General features: G+C 43.2%; 2 protein-coding genes across 2 annotated transcripts; both read left to right on the forward strand.

Moving 5' to 3' along the window:
- The first annotated feature begins 10568 nt into the window (after positions 1-10568).
- Positions 10569-11453, forward strand: LOC128735880 (uncharacterized). Its single transcript, XM_053830363.1, has one exon. It carries the CDS (start codon positions 10569-10571, stop codon positions 11451-11453), a length of 885 nt encoding a protein of 294 aa, XP_053686338.1.
- A 50-nt stretch (positions 11454-11503) lies between these two features.
- LOC128735881 (uncharacterized) lies at positions 11504-15726 on the forward strand. Its single transcript, XM_053830364.1, has 2 exons — positions 11504-14172; positions 15660-15726. The coding sequence occupies exons 1-2, from the start codon at positions 11504-11506 to the stop codon at positions 15724-15726; spliced, it is 2736 nt and encodes a 911-aa protein (XP_053686339.1).
- The last annotated feature ends 1667 nt before the right edge of the window (positions 15727-17393 follow it).

Here is a 17393-nt window from a genome sequence, read left to right on the forward strand (position 1 = left end):
AAAGGGTGACGTAGGACATATGTATGTTTATAAGAATCTCTGAGTGCCATTGTTGAGGTGAATGCTTAAAAGAGAAGAGCGAAATATTCAGATTTAAAAATCACTTGTGCGTATCATAAAGGTTGAAATAGTAATGAATGACCAGCCCACAGATTATTGTATTAAATATAATTATGCGCAGCTTGACATGTTTCAATAATCTTACTTTAACTCGCTTGTGGCCTTTAAAAGAGCCATTGGTTACAAATAACATTAAAGCCAAAGCACGTTCATCGCGTATATGACGTGCGATTGGAATGTCCTTCTCTTTTGACATGAATGGCAACAGGCACGTAAGTTAGCGGCGTCGATTTACTGTCTTTTGCTCCGAGAAGGTTTGACCAGTTTACTTTCACAGCTTACCGCTTGTTACATAGCAGAAAATATGGCACATACCCACGAAATAATACGAAAATTTTTGTTTTATTTGTATGAGAATCCTTATCCTCCTACAACAGAGGTGACGGGTCTCAAGCTATCATAAAATAAATTCATGCCTCTAAAAACCCCACATGTCAAATTTGGTTCCATTTGCTTGATTAGTTTTCGAGTTATGGGAAAATTTGAATTTCGTTTGCATGGGCTCCCCCCTTCTTGAAGAAGGCAAAAGTCCTAATTCACCATAGAAACAATTTTTGCTTCCGAAAACCCCCACATGCTCAATTAGGTTCCATTTGCTTCATTAGTTCTCGAGTTATGAGGAAATCTGTACTTCATTTGTATAGGAGCCCCCCTGTTAAAAGGCGGATAGGTCTCAGTACACCACAAAAAAAATCTTACCTCCAATAACCCCCAGATACCAAATTTAGTTCCTTTTGCTTGATTAGTTCTCGAGTTATGAGGAAATTTGTACTTTATTTGCATGGGAGCCCTCCGTCTTAGAAGGGGAAAGGGTCTCAGTACACCATAGAAAGCAATCCTGCTTTCTAAAACTCCACCATGCCAAATTTGGTTCTATTTGCTTGATTAATAATGAGTTTTGAAGAAATTTGTGTTTCATTTGTATAGGAGCCCCCCCTCTTACGCCCTCCATAAAACTGCTCTCTTACCCAGTCCATAAAATTGCTGGATATTTTATCTATCCAACGACATATAAATTGTTCAGTTTCGTTCAGTAGTTTAGTAGTTATTACCATTTGAAATATTTCATTCAAACGTTACACTTCTATTTTCGTTTTCACAAAGTGCTACCCAGTCTCAGTATAGTAAACAAAGACGTAGTCCTACGTCAAAAAGTGGATTTTTCTCGAAATTTTCCAGACCCTTTAACCTTTAACTTTAACGAAAACCCTTTAACTAATTATAGTGAAAATTTGTATACATCTTACAATAGCCTTTAGCTATATTTTAACATATTTTGTTTTCGAAAAAAATTATTTATATAGCTGCTATAGTTAATCTCCTAGAACTCTTCTAAAATAAGGTGTCTTGCGGTGAGCACGATATCTTTGGACTGAATCGTCGAAAATCGAAAAACCAAAATAAAATCGGTAATAAAATATATTATCTATAGATTGATCGAAGGATTTAGCAATATGTCTGTCTGTCTGTCTGTCTGTCTGTCTGTCTGTCTGTCTGTCTGTCTGTCTGTCTGTCTGTCTGTCTGTCTGTCTGTCTGTCTGTCTGTCTGTCTGTCTGTCTGTCTGTCTGTCTGTCTGTCTGTCTGTCTGTCTGTCTGTCTGTCTGTCTGTCTGTCTGTCTGTCTGTCTGTCTGTCTGTCTGTCTGTCTGTCTGTCTGTCTGTCTGTCTGTCTGTCTGTCTGTCTGTCTGTCTGTCTGTCTGTCTGTCTGTCTGTCTGTCTGTCTGTCTGTCTGTCTGTCTGTCTGTCTGTCTGTCTGTCTGTCTGTCTGTCTGTCTGTCTGTCTGTCTGTCTGTCTGTCTGTCTGTCTGTCTGTCTGTCTGTCTGTCTGTCTGTCTGTCTGTCTGTCTGTCTGTCTGTCTGTCTGTCTGTCTGTCTGTCTGTCTGTCTGTCTGTCTGTCTGTCTGTCTGTCTGTCTGTCTGTCTGTCTGTCTGTCTGTCTGTCTGTCTGTCTGTCTGTCTGTCTGTCTGTCTGTCTGTCTGTCTGTCTGTCTGTCTGTCTGTCTGTCTGTCTGTCTGTCTGTCTGTCTGTCTGTCTGTCTGTCTGTCTGTCTGTCTGTCTGTCTGTCTGTCTGTCTGTCTGTCTGTCTGTCTGTCTGTCTGTCTGTCTGTCTGTCTGTCTGTCTGTCTGTCTGTCTGTCTGTCTGTCTGTCTGTCTGTCTGTCTGTCTGTCTGTCTGTCTGTCTGTCTGTCTGTCTGTCTGTCTGTCTGTCTGTCTGTCTGTCTGTCTGTCTGTCTGTCTGTCTGTCTGTCTGTCTGTCTGTCTGTCTGTCTGTCTGTCTGTCTGTCTGTCTGTCTGTCTGTCTGTCTGTCTGTCTGTCTGTCTGTCTGTCTGTCTGTCTGTCTGTCTGTCTGTCTGTCTGTCTGTCTGTCTGTCTGTCTGTCTGTCTGTCTGTCTGTCTGTCTGTCTGTCTGTCTGTCTGTCTGTCTGTCTGTCTGTCTGTCTGTCTGTCTGTCTGTCTGTCTGTCTGTCTGTCTGTCTGTCTGTCTGTCTGTCTGTCTGTCTGTCTGTCTGTCTGTCTGTCTGTCTGTCTGTCTGTCTGTCTGTCTGTCTGTCTGTCTGTCTGTCTGTCTGTCTGTCTGTCTGTCTGTCTGTCTGTCTGTCTGTCTGTCTGTCTGTCTGTCTGTCTGTCTGTCTGTCTGTCTGTCTGTCTGTCTGTCTGTCTGTCTGTCTGTCTGTCTGTCTGTCTGTCTGTCTGTCTGTCTGTCTGTCTGTCTGTCTGTCTGTCTGTCTGTCTGTCTGTCTGTCTGTCTGTCTGTCTGTCTGTCTGTCTGTCTGTCTGTCTGTCTGTCTGTCTGTCTGTCTGTCTGTCTGTCTGTCTGTCTGTCTGTCTGTCTGTCTGTCTGTCTGTCTGTCTGTCTGTCTGTCTGTCTGTCTGTCTGTCTGTCTGTCTGTCTGTCTGTCTGTCTGTCTGTCTGTCTGTCTGTCTGTCTGTCTGTCTGTCTGTCTGTCTGTCTGTCTGTCTGTCTGTCTGTCTGTCTGTCTGTCTGTCTGTCTGTCTGTCTGTCTGTCTGTCTGTCTGTCTGTCTGTCTGTCTGTCTGTCTGTCTGTCTGTCTGTCTGTCTGTCTGTCTGTCTGTCTGTCTGTCTGTCTGTCTGTCTGTCTGTCTGTCTGTCTGTCTGTCTGTCTGTCTGTCTGTCTGTCTGTCTGTCTGTCTGTCTGTCTGTCTGTCTGTCTGTCTGTCTGTCTGTCTGTCTGTCTGTCTGTCTGTCTGTCTGTCTGTCTGTCTGTCTGTCTGTCTGTCTGTCTGTCTGTCTGTCTGTCTGTCTGTCTGTCTGTCTGTCTGTCTGTCTGTCTGTCTGTCTGTCTGTCTGTCTGTCTGTCTGTCTGTCTGTCTGTCTGTCTGTCTGTCTGTCTGTCTGTCTGTCTGTCTGTCTGTCTGTCTGTCTGTCTGTCTGTCTGTCTGTCTGTCTGTCTGTCTGTCTGTCTGTCTGTCTGTCTGTCTGTCTGTCTGTCTGTCTGTCTGTCTGTCTGTCTGTCTGTCTGTCTGTCTGTCTGTCTGTCTGTCTGTCTGTCTGTCTGTCTGTCTGTCTGTCTGTCTGTCTGTCTGTCTGTCTGTCTGTCTGTCTGTCTGTCTGTCTGTCTGTCTGTCTGTCTGTCTGTCTGTCTGTCTGTCTGTCTGTCTGTCTGTCTGTCTGTCTGTCTGTCTGTCTGTCTGTCTGTCTGTCTGTCTGTCTGTCTGTCTGTCTGTCTGTCTGTCTGTCTGTCTGTCTGTCTGTCTGTCTGTCTGTCTGTCTGTCTGTCTGTCTGTCTGTCTGTCTGTCTGTCTGTCTGTCTGTCTGTCTGTCTGTCTGTCTGTCTGTCTGTCTGTCTGTCTGTCTGTCTGTCTGTCTGTCTGTCTGTCTGTCTGTCTGTCTGTCTGTCTGTCTGTCTGTCTGTCTGTCTGTCTGTCTGTCTGTCTGTCTGTCTGTCTGTCTGTCTGTCTGTCTGTCTGTCTGTCTGTCTGTCTGTCTGTCTGTCTGTCTGTCTGTCTGTCTGTCTGTCTGTCTGTCTGTCTGTCTGTCTGTCTGTCTGTCTGTCTGTCTGTCTGTCTGTCTGTCTGTCTGTCTGTCTGTCTGTCTGTCTGTCTGTCTGTCTGTCTGTCTGTCTGTCTGTCTGTCTGTCTGTCTGTCTGTCTGTCTGTCTGTCTGTCTGTCTGTCTGTCTGTCTGTCTGTCTGTCTGTCTGTCTGTCTGTCTGTCTGTCTGTCTGTCTGTCTGTCTGTCTGTCTGTCTGTCTGTCTGTCTGTCTGTCTGTCTGTCTGTCTGTCTGTCTGTCTGTCTGTCTGTCTGTCTGTCTGTCTGTCTGTCTGTCTGTCTGTCTGTCTGTCTGTCTGTCTGTCTGTCTGTCTGTCTGTCTGTCTGTCTGTCTGTCTGTCTGTCTGTCTGTCTGTCTGTCTGTCTGTCTGTCTGTCTGTCTGTCTGTCTGTCTGTCTGTCTGTCTGTCTGTCTGTCTGTCTGTCTGTCTGTCTGTCTGTCTGTCTGTCTGTCTGTCTGTCTGTCTGTCTGTCTGTCTGTCTGTCTGTCTGTCTGTCTGTCTGTCTGTCTGTCTGTCTGTCTGTCTGTCTGTCTGTCTGTCTGTCTGTCTGTCTGTCTGTCTGTCTGTCTGTCTGTCTGTCTGTCTGTCTGTCTGTCTGTCTGTCTGTCTGTCTGTCTGTCTGTCTGTCTGTCTGTCTGTCTGTCTGTCTGTCTGTCTGTCTGTCTGTCTGTCTGTCTGTCTGTCTGTCTGTCTGTCTGTCTGTCTGTCTGTCTGTCTGTCTGTCTGTCTGTCTGTCTGTCTGTCTGTCTGTCTGTCTGTCTGTCTGTCTGTCTGTCTGTCTGTCTGTCTGTCTGTCTGTCTGTCTGTCTGTCTGTCTGTCTGTCTGTCTGTCTGTCTGTCTGTCTGTCTGTCTGTCTGTCTGTCTGTCTGTCTGTCTGTCTGTCTGTCTGTCTGTCTGTCTGTCTGTCTGTCTGTCTGTCTGTCTGTCTGTCTGTCTGTCTGTCTGTCTGTCTGTCTGTCTGTCTGTCTGTCTGTCTGTCTGTCTGTCTGTCTGTCTGTCTGTCTGTCTGTCTGTCTGTCTGTCTGTCTGTCTGTCTGTCTGTCTGTCTGTCTGTCTGTCTGTCTGTCTGTCTGTCTGTCTGTCTGTCTGTCTGTCTGTCTGTCTGTCTGTCTGTCTGTCTGTCTGTCTGTCTGTCTGTCTGTCTGTCTGTCTGTCTGTCTGTCTGTCTGTCTGTCTGTCTGTCTGTCTGTCTGTCTGTCTGTCTGTCTGTCTGTCTGTCTGTCTGTCTGTCTGTCTGTCTGTCTGTCTGTCTGTCTGTCTGTCTGTCTGTCTGTCTGTCTGTCTGTCTGTCTGTCTGTCTGTCTGTCTGTCTGTCTGTCTGTCTGTCTGTCTGTCTGTCTGTCTGTCTGTCTGTCTGTCTGTCTGTCTGTCTGTCTGTCTGTCTGTCTGTCTGTCTGTCTGTCTGTCTGTCTGTCTGTCTGTCTGTCTGTCTGTCTGTCTGTCTGTCTGTCTGTCTGTCTGTCTGTCTGTCTGTCTGTCTGTCTGTCTGTCTGTCTGTCTGTCTGTCTGTCTGTCTGTCTGTCTGTCTGTCTGTCTGTCTGTCTGTCTGTCTGTCTGTCTGTCTGTCTGTCTGTCTGTCTGTCTGTCTGTCTGTCTGTCTGTCTGTCTGTCTGTCTGTCTGTCTGTCTGTCTGTCTGTCTGTCTGTCTGTCTGTCTGTCTGTCTGTCTGTCTGTCTGTCTGTCTGTCTGTCTGTCTGTCTGTCTGTCTGTCTGTCTGTCTGTCTGTCTGTCTGTCTGTCTGTCTGTCTGTCTGTCTGTCTGTCTGTCTGTCTGTCTGTCTGTCTGTCTGTCTGTCTGTCTGTCTGTCTGTCTGTCTGTCTGTCTGTCTGTCTGTCTGTCTGTCTGTCTGTCTGTCTGTCTGTCTGTCTGTCTGTCTGTCTGTCTGTCTGTCTGTCTGTCTGTCTGTCTGTCTGTCTGTCTGTCTGTCTGTCTGTCTGTCTGTCTGTCTGTCTGTCTGTCTGTCTGTCTGTCTGTCTGTCTGTCTGTCTGTCTGTCTGTCTGTCTGTCTGTCTGTCTGTCTGTCTGTCTGTCTGTCTGTCTGTCTGTCTGTCTGTCTGTCTGTCTGTCTGTCTGTCTGTCTGTCTGTCTGTCTGTCTGTCTGTCTGTCTGTCTGTCTGTCTGTCTGTCTGTCTGTCTGTCTGTCTGTCTGTCTGTCTGTCTGTCTGTCTGTCTGTCTGTCTGTCTGTCTGTCTGTCTGTCTGTCTGTCTGTCTGTCTGTCTGTCTGTCTGTCTGTCTGTCTGTCTGTCTGTCTGTCTGTCTGTCTGTCTGTCTGTCTGTCTGTCTGTCTGTCTGTCTGTCTGTCTGTCTGTCTGTCTGTCTGTCTGTCTGTCTGTCTGTCTGTCTGTCTGTCTGTCTGTCTGTCTGTCTGTCTGTCTGTCTGTCTGTCTGTCTGTCTGTCTGTCTGTCTGTCTGTCTGTCTGTCTGTCTGTCTGTCTGTCTGTCTGTCTGTCTGTCTGTCCCTATGTTCCTTTTAGAATCGAAAACTACTGAACCGATCGGAGTGAAAATTTGCATATAGGGGTTTTTGGTGCCAGGGAAGGTTCTCTCGACGGCAAAAGTCCCCTCCCCCACTAAGAGCGTTCTTAACCCTAGAGCGGTCGCACTAGTGTACTTATTACACGCGTTTTCGAAAAACGCGAAAAACTCATCGAAATTTTAATCAAATTACACCAAGTTTTGGTTGTATTCGAAGATCTACTCTTCGCCTTCAACAATTCCAAAATATTGGAAAAAGAAATAAAAAAGTGGTCGAAACTTGCTTGTCAAAATAGCGTGTACTCAGTACACCAGCGCGACCACTAACGTAACTTCTTCTGAAATGAAAAAAGTTACACAAATGGTCGCGTCGTGTATTAAGTACACGGCGAACGCTACCTCAAGTTTGTGAAGAGATAGAAGGTTGCGGTTTTCGACAAAGTTGCTTATCTTGCCAAGGCACTTCCGGTGATATACAACAATCTTCGGAACAGATTCGCTACTGTTTTACCTGACTCACTGCGAATTTGCGTATTATTGAAATAAAACGTAACCATACGCTTTATTCGTTTATAACGCATATGCAGTTAATATCGATAACAAACGATTTTTTGTAAGTTGTGCTTTTGTTATTGCATTTAATTCGTAAAAAGTTGCATAAATAACAATTCAGTTTCACAATACAACTATTGCGTACTACTGACACATGAAATATAACGTTTAAGTACGTTATTTTTAGTGATCAAAATTAACGATATTTTCGATACATGGGCGATATTTTTCGAAACCTTTCGAACCAACACGATCCCGCGAATACAACGCATTTCGCAGTGTCAGGTAACACAGTAGTTGGCACTAATAAGGAAGGATGTAAATTCATTTAGGAATATTTCGGAACGGTAATGAACTAGAAGGTTGCTATTTACTACAAAGTTGTTTGTAAAGTCAAGACGCATTTGGTAACGGACACCTAAGTTAGGAACTAGTCCGCTAGATGTCGCATATGCTGAAATTTAATTCATTTGGCGATATCTCAGAGCCATGACGAGATAGAAGGTTGATGTTTTCGACAAAGTTGTTTATCAGGTCACGATACTTCCGACGATGAATACTAAAATTCGGAACAAAGTCGGTAGATGGTGGAGATGAGAAGAAAATCAAATTCTTTTCGAAATATTACGGAACTAATTACGGAAAAATATTCCTGGAAGCCCATGCCGCGCTTCATTCACATTGTTCAAAATACTTTAGAAAGTGTTTGAGTACCTATTCTTCCAGCAATGTTGCAGAAATTTATTGATTCGAGTATTCATGAAGCTTTCAATAACGGCAGTACTCGACCAAGTGAATGTAGTGGTTTGCGCCTTGAGTGAAGCTTTGCGTGCATACATTGGGTAACGCACGAATTCAACTTAATTCCTGAACTTACACGAATCCACGCATACAAGTTCGGCTTATGTGCGATTCACCAGTAATCTTCGATGCTTGCTCGTAATAAAGTTTGCCGTTCATTTGCGATTGTTCGCTTTATGTTCTATGTACACTGAGGAAACTTTTCGTATAGTTTCGATGTCTAGATTTTTGCAATATGCCCAGCAAATAAATTTTATGTGCTAAACAGTTATCATTTATGTGTTTTTAACAATTATCATTAAAATTTGCACATACTATTCATATGCGTATAATTTGTATGTGTACTTCTACTGGTTTACCTGATTCACTGCGAATATACGTGTTATTGAAATAAAACGTAACCATTCGTTTTATTCGTTTATAACGCATATGCAGTTAATATCGATAACAAACGATTTTTTATAAATGGTGCTTTGGTTATTGCATTTAACTTGTAAAAAGTTGCATAAATAACAATTCAGTTTCACAATACAATTATTACGTACTACTGGCACTTGAAATATAAAGTTTAAGTACGTTATTTTTAGTGATCAAAATTAACGATATTTTCGATACAAGGGCGATATTTTTCGAAACCTTTCGAACCAACACGATCCTGCGAACACAACGCATATTCGCAGTGAGTCAGATAACACAGTAGGCGGATTGTGTTTATATGTGGCACATAGTGATGTCCGATTTTCTCAGTTAATCGATTAACGAGTAATCGAATAGTTTTTTATCAATTGTTATTCGACACGATTAATCGTCTGTGATTAATCGGGTAATCGACGAAACTTCGATTACTCGTTGTGTATACTGCCGCTACTCGCATGGCAGTCCCATTAATATAGGAAACTCCATAGAAAATGGGACTGTTATGTGAGTAGCGGCAGTATAGGTGGTGGATAAAGCGTAGTAAAAATCGAACACCGTTGCATTGTAACTCTCTTGCTGTTGATAGATTTGGGATTGCTGACGGCAGATGGTTTCCAGTATTTTTAGATAAAAATTCATTGAAATCCTGGTTTTTATTTGTAAAATTATTTTCAATGAAAATAACTTTTTATCTGTATGTTGGATAACTCATCCAACAAAGCTGGTACTACCAACTTGGGGGTGTATTATTTGGAACTCTAAATCAACAAAGTCCGTTGTGGGTGAATTTCACTGACCTACTTATGTCTTGTATTACGTGCGCTATTGCTTCATTGGATAGCAACAGCTTATAATTATCGTTCAAGCTTGAAAATGGTATCCTCGCTTTAGTTATTACTGACCTGTCCTGTAAAAACAAGTTGTATCTGTAAACTGAGAAGCAGTTTAGTATGCGGTAGTTGTCGAAATGAATTTTCAAAAAAGCTTTGGCTCAAATCAAATACAGCAATGATTCGCTTGCTTAAGGATTCGTTAATTGGACGGTTCGTTAGTCGAAAAATCAACTATGGGCTATCTCCAACCAAAAAGCAAAACACATCCAATTGTACGCGTACCCCTGAGAATGAAAAATAAGTTATTTCAAATAATAGCACAGAAACCGGAAACCAGCGGGACCAACCAACAGAACTAATATTTTAAAAATGATTCACGATGACAAATGTAAAAAGAGATATTTGAACCTTTTCGTTCTCATGCGAAATCCCACGCATGCGAATTCGATTAGTCTCTGTTTGCCTTGCCAAAGAGAGTTTTAAGTTTGTTCGCACTTCACTTAAGGGCCAAACCACCCCATCGGCAGGCAACCATGTTTTCGCTGCCAACATCTCGTGTGTACGAAAATGAGATAGCATGTCAGCACTGCGTTTCACTCAACTGCGAACAGTTTGATTTGGGCCCGCTGTCAAATTTTGAGCCCAGGACATGCTGTCGCTGACGTTCACTGCATCTCGTTATAGAGAAGGGGGGGTTAAACAGAATGCTGCGTCAGCGCATCCGCCTGCGTTATTCTGACAGTTTTCCAATGGGTTTACTGTCAAATTGACACTGAGGGGTGCGTTGATGCAGCATTCTGTTTGGGCCTTTACACGGAATCTCTATGCCGAGTTGTCAAGATCGTCAAAAGTTGCTTGAAAACGGTGAAAACACAAACAGAAATATTTCTTTCTCTTTTTTTCTCGCACATAAAAGATATCATGAATAAACCTTTGCACGGTGCCTAACCTTGCACGGTGCCTAACCAGTTGCATTGTTTACATTGTCAAGTGTGTTTCGCTGCTGCGTATCGTGTACTATTTTATCAATTTTCTTTGTAACCGAGTGTGCAGTCATTTACCGATTTGTGTTTCGCCGTTTTACATCGACAACAGCTGCATCGACGTTATCGAGTCTTGTGCTGTAAACGCAAATCTGCCGCAAAATAACAATTTTTCTAGTCCGGTTCGAAGAGCAAGTGGTGTTGTTATTGTCCGGGACGAACTATCACTCATTCGCATTCAGCCTCCATACGGCTGCTGCTCCCACTGTCGGATACAAGCTATCGTTGGTTCATCAGTCCGTACGGAAGTATATCGTTAGGCGCATTCAATTTGGATTGCATTGCAAATTTCATACCTGTTGCGAATATTATGGCTTGTCACCGTTGCAAGAAGACGGTCACTGCTTCTGACCGTATAGTATGCCAAGGATTCTGTGGTGCTACCTTCCATGTCATTTGTGCGAAAGTGGACGATCCTGTACGAGAGGCGTTGGGCATTGGTGGCAATAACGTTTTCTGGATGTGTGATCCGTGCGCTGAACTATTCTCGAGTGGTCATTTTCGAGCGCTGTTAACTGATTTTGATGGGAAATGTTCATCGTTTATGCCAAAAGCAATACAATCGATGAGAGACGATATCGATAAGTTACATACAGCTTTAACTGCCCTAACAGCGAAAGTTGATGCCAAACCGAATGCTAACACGCCATACGCTACCCCGATCCCGTGGCCTAATGTTACTCGTTCGACTGGTCTGCAGAGTACGCCGAAACGACGACGAGGAAACAGTGGCAATCCTGTCAGTCCGCCTTCTACTATGACTGTTAACACCTACGGGACCAAAGCGGCTCATACAATTAGAACTGTTAATCTCCACCGGAAACAAGATGAGGACATGGCGTGGATATATTTGTCTGCATTTCACCCATCTACCACTGAGAAGGAAATCGCTAGTCTCGTCACTGAATGTCTTGCGTTGCATGCTGGAGATCAACCTAAGGTTGTGAAGCTGGTTCCTACGGGGAAAGATCCTGCAACACTCAACTTCGTGTCCTTCAAAATTGGAGTCAACCAACAATTTAAGGACAAAGCATTATGCTGCGAAACATGGCCGGAAAATGTACGTTTTCGTCTGTTCGAAGATTATCGGACAAAAAACGCTGCAAGGATTGTCAAAATTTCGCCGAAGGAAATCTCATCAAGAATGCCGCCGGTGGACTCAGATCATGCTCATCGTATAGAGGTAGACGAATAGGCCAGCCATTCTCACCATTGTCAACGTCGGGATGCACGCAGCAAAGCATCATGGAAGCCCCTTCTGGCCACGATACAGTTAAGCCATCTGCCGTTCTTCATGAGCCTGCATGCAACAATGTAATAGTATCCTGCCAACAGAGTCATCCCGGCCCTGTATCCGGTGGTTTGGAAGGGGTCTTCCAGCCTGCTATCTCAGGCAAGTATCTGTGCATTCCCGACTTCTCTCGCCCTGATGTTTGTCGAAATTTCAGACGCACTGTGGACAGCATCCTGGAAGATCCCGTCGAGTCTTCAGCTAGTTCTTCTCATTTTAGTTGTCCTGGCCCCAGGGTCGTGGCTGGTGAGGAGATCTTCCGACCACACTCCCATGGCGACGCAATCGAAACTGATGCACCGAACAATGTGATGAATGCGACTGCAACGATAATAGGCCAGAACTCAAACGCTTTATTAGTGGGCAGCGAAAGTCATCTGACTCTCGCCAATGGTTCCAGCCGTAACGTCACCTCTCCTACACCGGCCGAAATACCTCATCCCGATAGGCCAATATCAACTTCATGCATGTCGAGTGCAGCCGAGGAATCACTGCTGTTATACTACCAGAATGCCTGCGGGATGAATACTGTCATCGACGATTATTTTCTCGCCATCTCAGAAGGTTTCTACGACGTCATCGCGTTAACGGAAACTTGGCTCGACGACCGCACTCTACAGTCTCAACTCTTGGGACATGAATACGAAGGCTTCCGCTGCGACCGCGGTCCTCACAATAGCTCGAAAAAAACCGGCGGAGGGGTGCTCGTTGCTGTTCGCCGTAGCCTGAAAGCATCCAGAGTCAACGACGTAGCTTGGAACAACATTGAGCAAGTCTGGGTATCTATAAAGTTGAAGGACCGTAATTTATATCTTTGCACCATTTATATTCCACCCGATCGTACTCGTGACAAAACGCTGATCGAGTCCCATCTCAATTCAGTGTTGATGATCGCTGCGAAAGCTAAACCGCGCGATGAAATAGTCATTATCGGCGATTTTAATTTTCCTAACATTTGCTGGCGCGCCTTTCGGAACGGCTTTACCTACCCGGATCCTGACCATTCTTCATTTCACACCTGCGCTCTCGACCTGCTCGACGGCTACAGCTGCTCAAATCTGATTCAGATCAACTGCAACGCGAATGAAAATGGACGCTGTTTAGATTTATGCTTCGTTTCCGCCAGTGAATCTGCTCCTCGGTTGACGATTGCTCCCGTCGCTCTAGTCAAGCTCGTACCTCACCATCCTCCACTAGTTCTCTCCCTCGACAACTCTCAAAGACCTGACTACCACGAAACACCTCCTCCATCTAGTTACAATTTCCGTCAAGCCGACTACAACGGACTTTTGCTTGCATTACAAAACTTCAACTGGTCGATAGTTTTACATCAACACGACATTAATATTGCAGTCAACGAATTCTCCTTGCTAATGAACCAGCTAATCGAGCGCTTTGTGCCTAAATCACGGAGCACGCCTTCTAAACATCCTCCATGGCAAACACCGGAATTACGTCGACTAAAAACTGTAAAAAGGGGTATTTTCCGGAAACTTTCCGCGAACAGGAATCTTCACCTACGTGAACATTATCAACATTTGAACCATGCATATAGACGTCTTAGTCGCCGCTGTCACCGCAATTACACGAGACGTATGGAAGCTAAACTGAAATCCGACCCCAAGCGATTTTGGAAATTTGTCAACCAGCAACGTAAAGAATCCAGTCTACCGACTACCCTAGAGTTTGCCGGGGAGACGGCAGATAATACTCCCGCAATCTGTAGACTTTTTGCAACGAAATTTTCTAGCGTCTTTTGTAATGAAACACTTACTTCAAGTCAAATCGACACTGCTGCTAACAATGTTATTCCTACCGGTCGCGCAATCTCATCTATCGATTTCGACGACCGTGTTGTACTCTCTGCAACTGCCAAAATGAAGCATTCGAGTTCTCCCGGCCCCGACGGAATTCCTGCAACACTTATAAAACACTGTATAACCGGTTTGCTTGCACCAATCTCACATCTGTTTCGCCTATCTCTGGCCAGCGGACGTTTTCCTGAAGCATGGAAACAAGCCTATATGTTCCCAGTTTTCAAAAAGGGAGATCGAACAAAAGTCGATAACTACAGGGGAATATCAGCCTTATGTGCTGTATCGAAGCTGTTCGAGTTAGTAATCATCGAGCCAATCTTCTCCCATTGCCAACAAACGTTAGCCAACGAGCAACACGGTTTCCTCCCAAAGCGATCCTGCACTACGAATTTGCTTTGTTTCACTAATTACGTGACTGATAGCTTCACTGAACGTTCGCAAACTGACGCAATATATACTGATCTCTCCGCTGCCTTCGACAAAGTCAACCATCGTATTGCCGTCGCCAAGCTGGATCGCCTCGGATTCTGTGGGAGCTTGCTGAACTGGTTTACATCTTATCTGACAGGACGAACTATCCGTGTGAGGATCGGTCAGGAGATCTCGGATCTATTCTCCGCCTCGTCTGGGATTGCACAAGGCAGCCATCTGGGTCCGCTGGTCTTCTTGCTTTATTTTAATGATGTACATAACTTGCTCGACTGCCCGCGACTGACGTTTGCAGACGACCTGAAGTTATTCTCGAAAATCAACTGCATCGGCGATGCCCATCTCCTCCAGAAACAACTGGACATTTTCGCGCATTGGTGTGCACTAAACCGCATGCTACTCAACCCATCAAAATGCTCAGTAGTGACGTTTACCAGGAAACTGCAGCCGTTGAATTTTGATTACAGCCTTGATTCAACTCCGATCCCACGAGTCGATCACGTGAAGGACCTAGGCGTAATACTGGACTGCCATCTCACTTATAAACAGCACATGTCATTCATTGTGTCTAGAGCCTCTAGAATGCTCGGTCTAATTATTCGCATGACAAGAGAATTCCGAAACATACAATGCCTTACTGCCTTATACTGCTCATTAGTGCGATCTCCTCTCGAATATTGCTCGTCAGTGTGGAACCCACACTACAACAACGCTGTTTTACGGATCGAAAATATCCAACGTAGATTCGTTCGCTATGCTCTACGCCTTCTACCTTGGAGACAACCTATGCAGGTCACTCCTTATGAGGAACGTTGTCAACTTCTCCGACTCGACACACTCCAGCTTCGCCGCGATACCTCTCGTGCAATGACTGTCGCAGACTTTTTAACAGCCCGTATCGACTGCCCAGACATCCTCCAGTTGATAAACATAAACGCCCCCTCCAGAACTTTAAGGATGGTTCCAACACTCCGTCTACCGCACCGACGAACTAACTATGGTGCTAACAGTGCAATTATAGGCTTGCAAAAAGTTTTCAACAGAGTGTCAGCCGTTTTCGACTATCATTTGTCGCGTAACGTGCAACGCACAAAAATTATTTTAATATTAAGACGACTCTTTTATCATTAGGGCAACTGTGTCTGTTGATATATACATGTAAATAAATAACCTCAACTCTGGTTTGACGTTTTTGTGTGTTTTGTTTTGATTCCCTTTGTAACCTAATTTTATTGCTAGTGGGTTTATTACTTGTAATTGGTACCACTTGTTTGCGGAAACCGGAAATACCCGACTTTTCCGAAGCAGGAAAATGATAACAGTTCTGTACAACATACGAAGGTAAGGTGCTGCCACTTGGATAAGTTTAGTCTATGAATGAAGCAAAAGCAAGATAGGAATTTCTTAAAGAGTGCGAGAAACAGAAAGATCTTAAAGCATTCTTCTCTCACACTCACAAGCATGCACAAAAATCTGAAGATCTGACATCGCTGATGGCCAGTTCCATGAGGGTAAAAGAGAACGTGTATAGCTTCGAAGTCGCGACAAGTTTAATTTAAGCTTTCCGTTAAAATTACCATGTGGGCTTCACGTCATTTTGAGTTCAGCAAGCATAAACCTAAAAAAGCAGTATTCGTGTCAGTAATCGATGCGACTGTAATCGATTAGTTCGATTATGTGTTAGGCGTTATTCGATTAGAAATTATTCGATTATTCCATGCTGTAATCGATTACTCGATTAATCGAGCGATTACCGGACATCACTAGTGGCACATGATAATCATACGGATTTTCATATAGAAATTTACCATTATTTATGTGCAGAATATTTTGAGTGGATGTATTCGTTCATTAATATTCGCAGTGAACCATTCGCGATGAATATGGCGAATCGTGGTGGTGGAGCGACATTGCTCGAAAACAAACGCTAAAATTCATCATTTTCATCATCTAATTAATGACAAGCAGCGTTGCGATTTTTTAATTTCAATTTGAAAATTCCAATTTCTAATATAAAATTGGCCATAGCATACCGTGAATTCGGGTGAAATTGATCACTTTTTCGAGTATTTTTTAAATATCTTTGAATAGAAACATATTTAGGAAGATGATTCAATTTTAAAATAAGTACTGTAGTGCTGGCTACACGACAGTATCATCTATATCTTATATAAATAGTTTTCTTTTAGATAAAACTTAATGTAATCGTGAAATTGAAAATTTACAAATAACGGGTGAAATTGATCACGTAGAAATCAAGACGATATTGCTATTAAACCATACGCTCTGACAGCAATAACCTAACGTGAAGTATAAAATCTGGCGTAATAGAGATATTGCCTGTATGTAGGCAACAATGTCGCGTACAGCAACTAGCACAAAAATCAAACAGTCAGCTCTACATTAGCATGGTTGATGCATCTGCTAAATAAATATGAACGAGAGAAAAGATATTAAGCCAATTTTAGCATCGTAATCGTTTGTTTTTGTTTAAACATTGCTGTATATATGTGTAAATGTACGATTTTCGTACACAATCTTCACCAATCTAGTGAAACAAATAATTTAATTCTCCTCATATACGGGAGCTTGACTGTCTCTTTGAATGTGTAGTTGCATTTCGCTATGTAAGCACAAACCGATCTCTTGCACTCTCATGCAACTGCCATATGGAGCGTTTGTAAAATTTGCGCGAAGTATTGTCTGTCTTTTGCACCCTTTTATAAATCTCCATTCTGCTTCACAGAAAGAATAAACTTTCGCAGGTGGCAGCTCCATTTCGCACCCATAGCGATCTAGAAATCTATGTTGCCTCAGTTCACGATGTTATCAATCGTTTTATTTCGTAACAGGTCAAATCAAACAATTTCTGTCGCATAATTTTATTCATGGAAATTATCAAAGCACAGCCAGATAATTAGAGAATCGAATTAGTTCTATCAAAATTTCCTTCTGCAACGAAATTTGTGTTAACAGCAAGGAGTTTTATCGGGCATGTTGAAAATTGCGATTCGATCAAAATAGTAAATTTTAAAAAATCAAGCCATTTACAAGATCAATCTTGCTGAAAGCCAAGTGACTTTAACCTGTAACTCAATCTTTATATGGATGGGTGCATATTCAGCTTTATGAATCAGTATAAACGTAGAATAAAGAGTTTTTTACTCGTTGGTCCAAGGTGATCAATTTCACCCGACTGATCAATTTCACCCGAATCGACGGTATCAATCGAAAAAGAAAACAACACGCTCTACCCGTAATAATTATTTTTAGGTGCATCGCATCTAAATTAATTTTGTAATGAGGTGAGGAATTCATGCATTAGTTTCAGAAAGCGAGAACGTTAGCATAATATTAGGGCGAAATTAGTCGTCATCGATTCTGCAAATTTAAAAACCAGTTTTTTTTTGAAACAAAAATTTTGTTCACGAAAATATATTTGACTGAAGTTTTTGGAGCGTCTTAGTAGAATACGAAACCTAAAAATAAAAAATAAGAAAACTTATCCAATTTAATTCTACTATGTGTATTTTATTCAATGACAGATACGTATTTCGCCTACGACTTGCAGGCTTCCTCAGTGTCTGTTTTCGAACTA

The sequence above is a fragment of the Sabethes cyaneus genome, chromosome 2, assembly GCF_943734655.1.
Source record: "Sabethes cyaneus chromosome 2, idSabCyanKW18_F2, whole genome shotgun sequence".
Taxonomy (NCBI): domain Eukaryota; kingdom Metazoa; phylum Arthropoda; class Insecta; order Diptera; family Culicidae; genus Sabethes; species Sabethes cyaneus.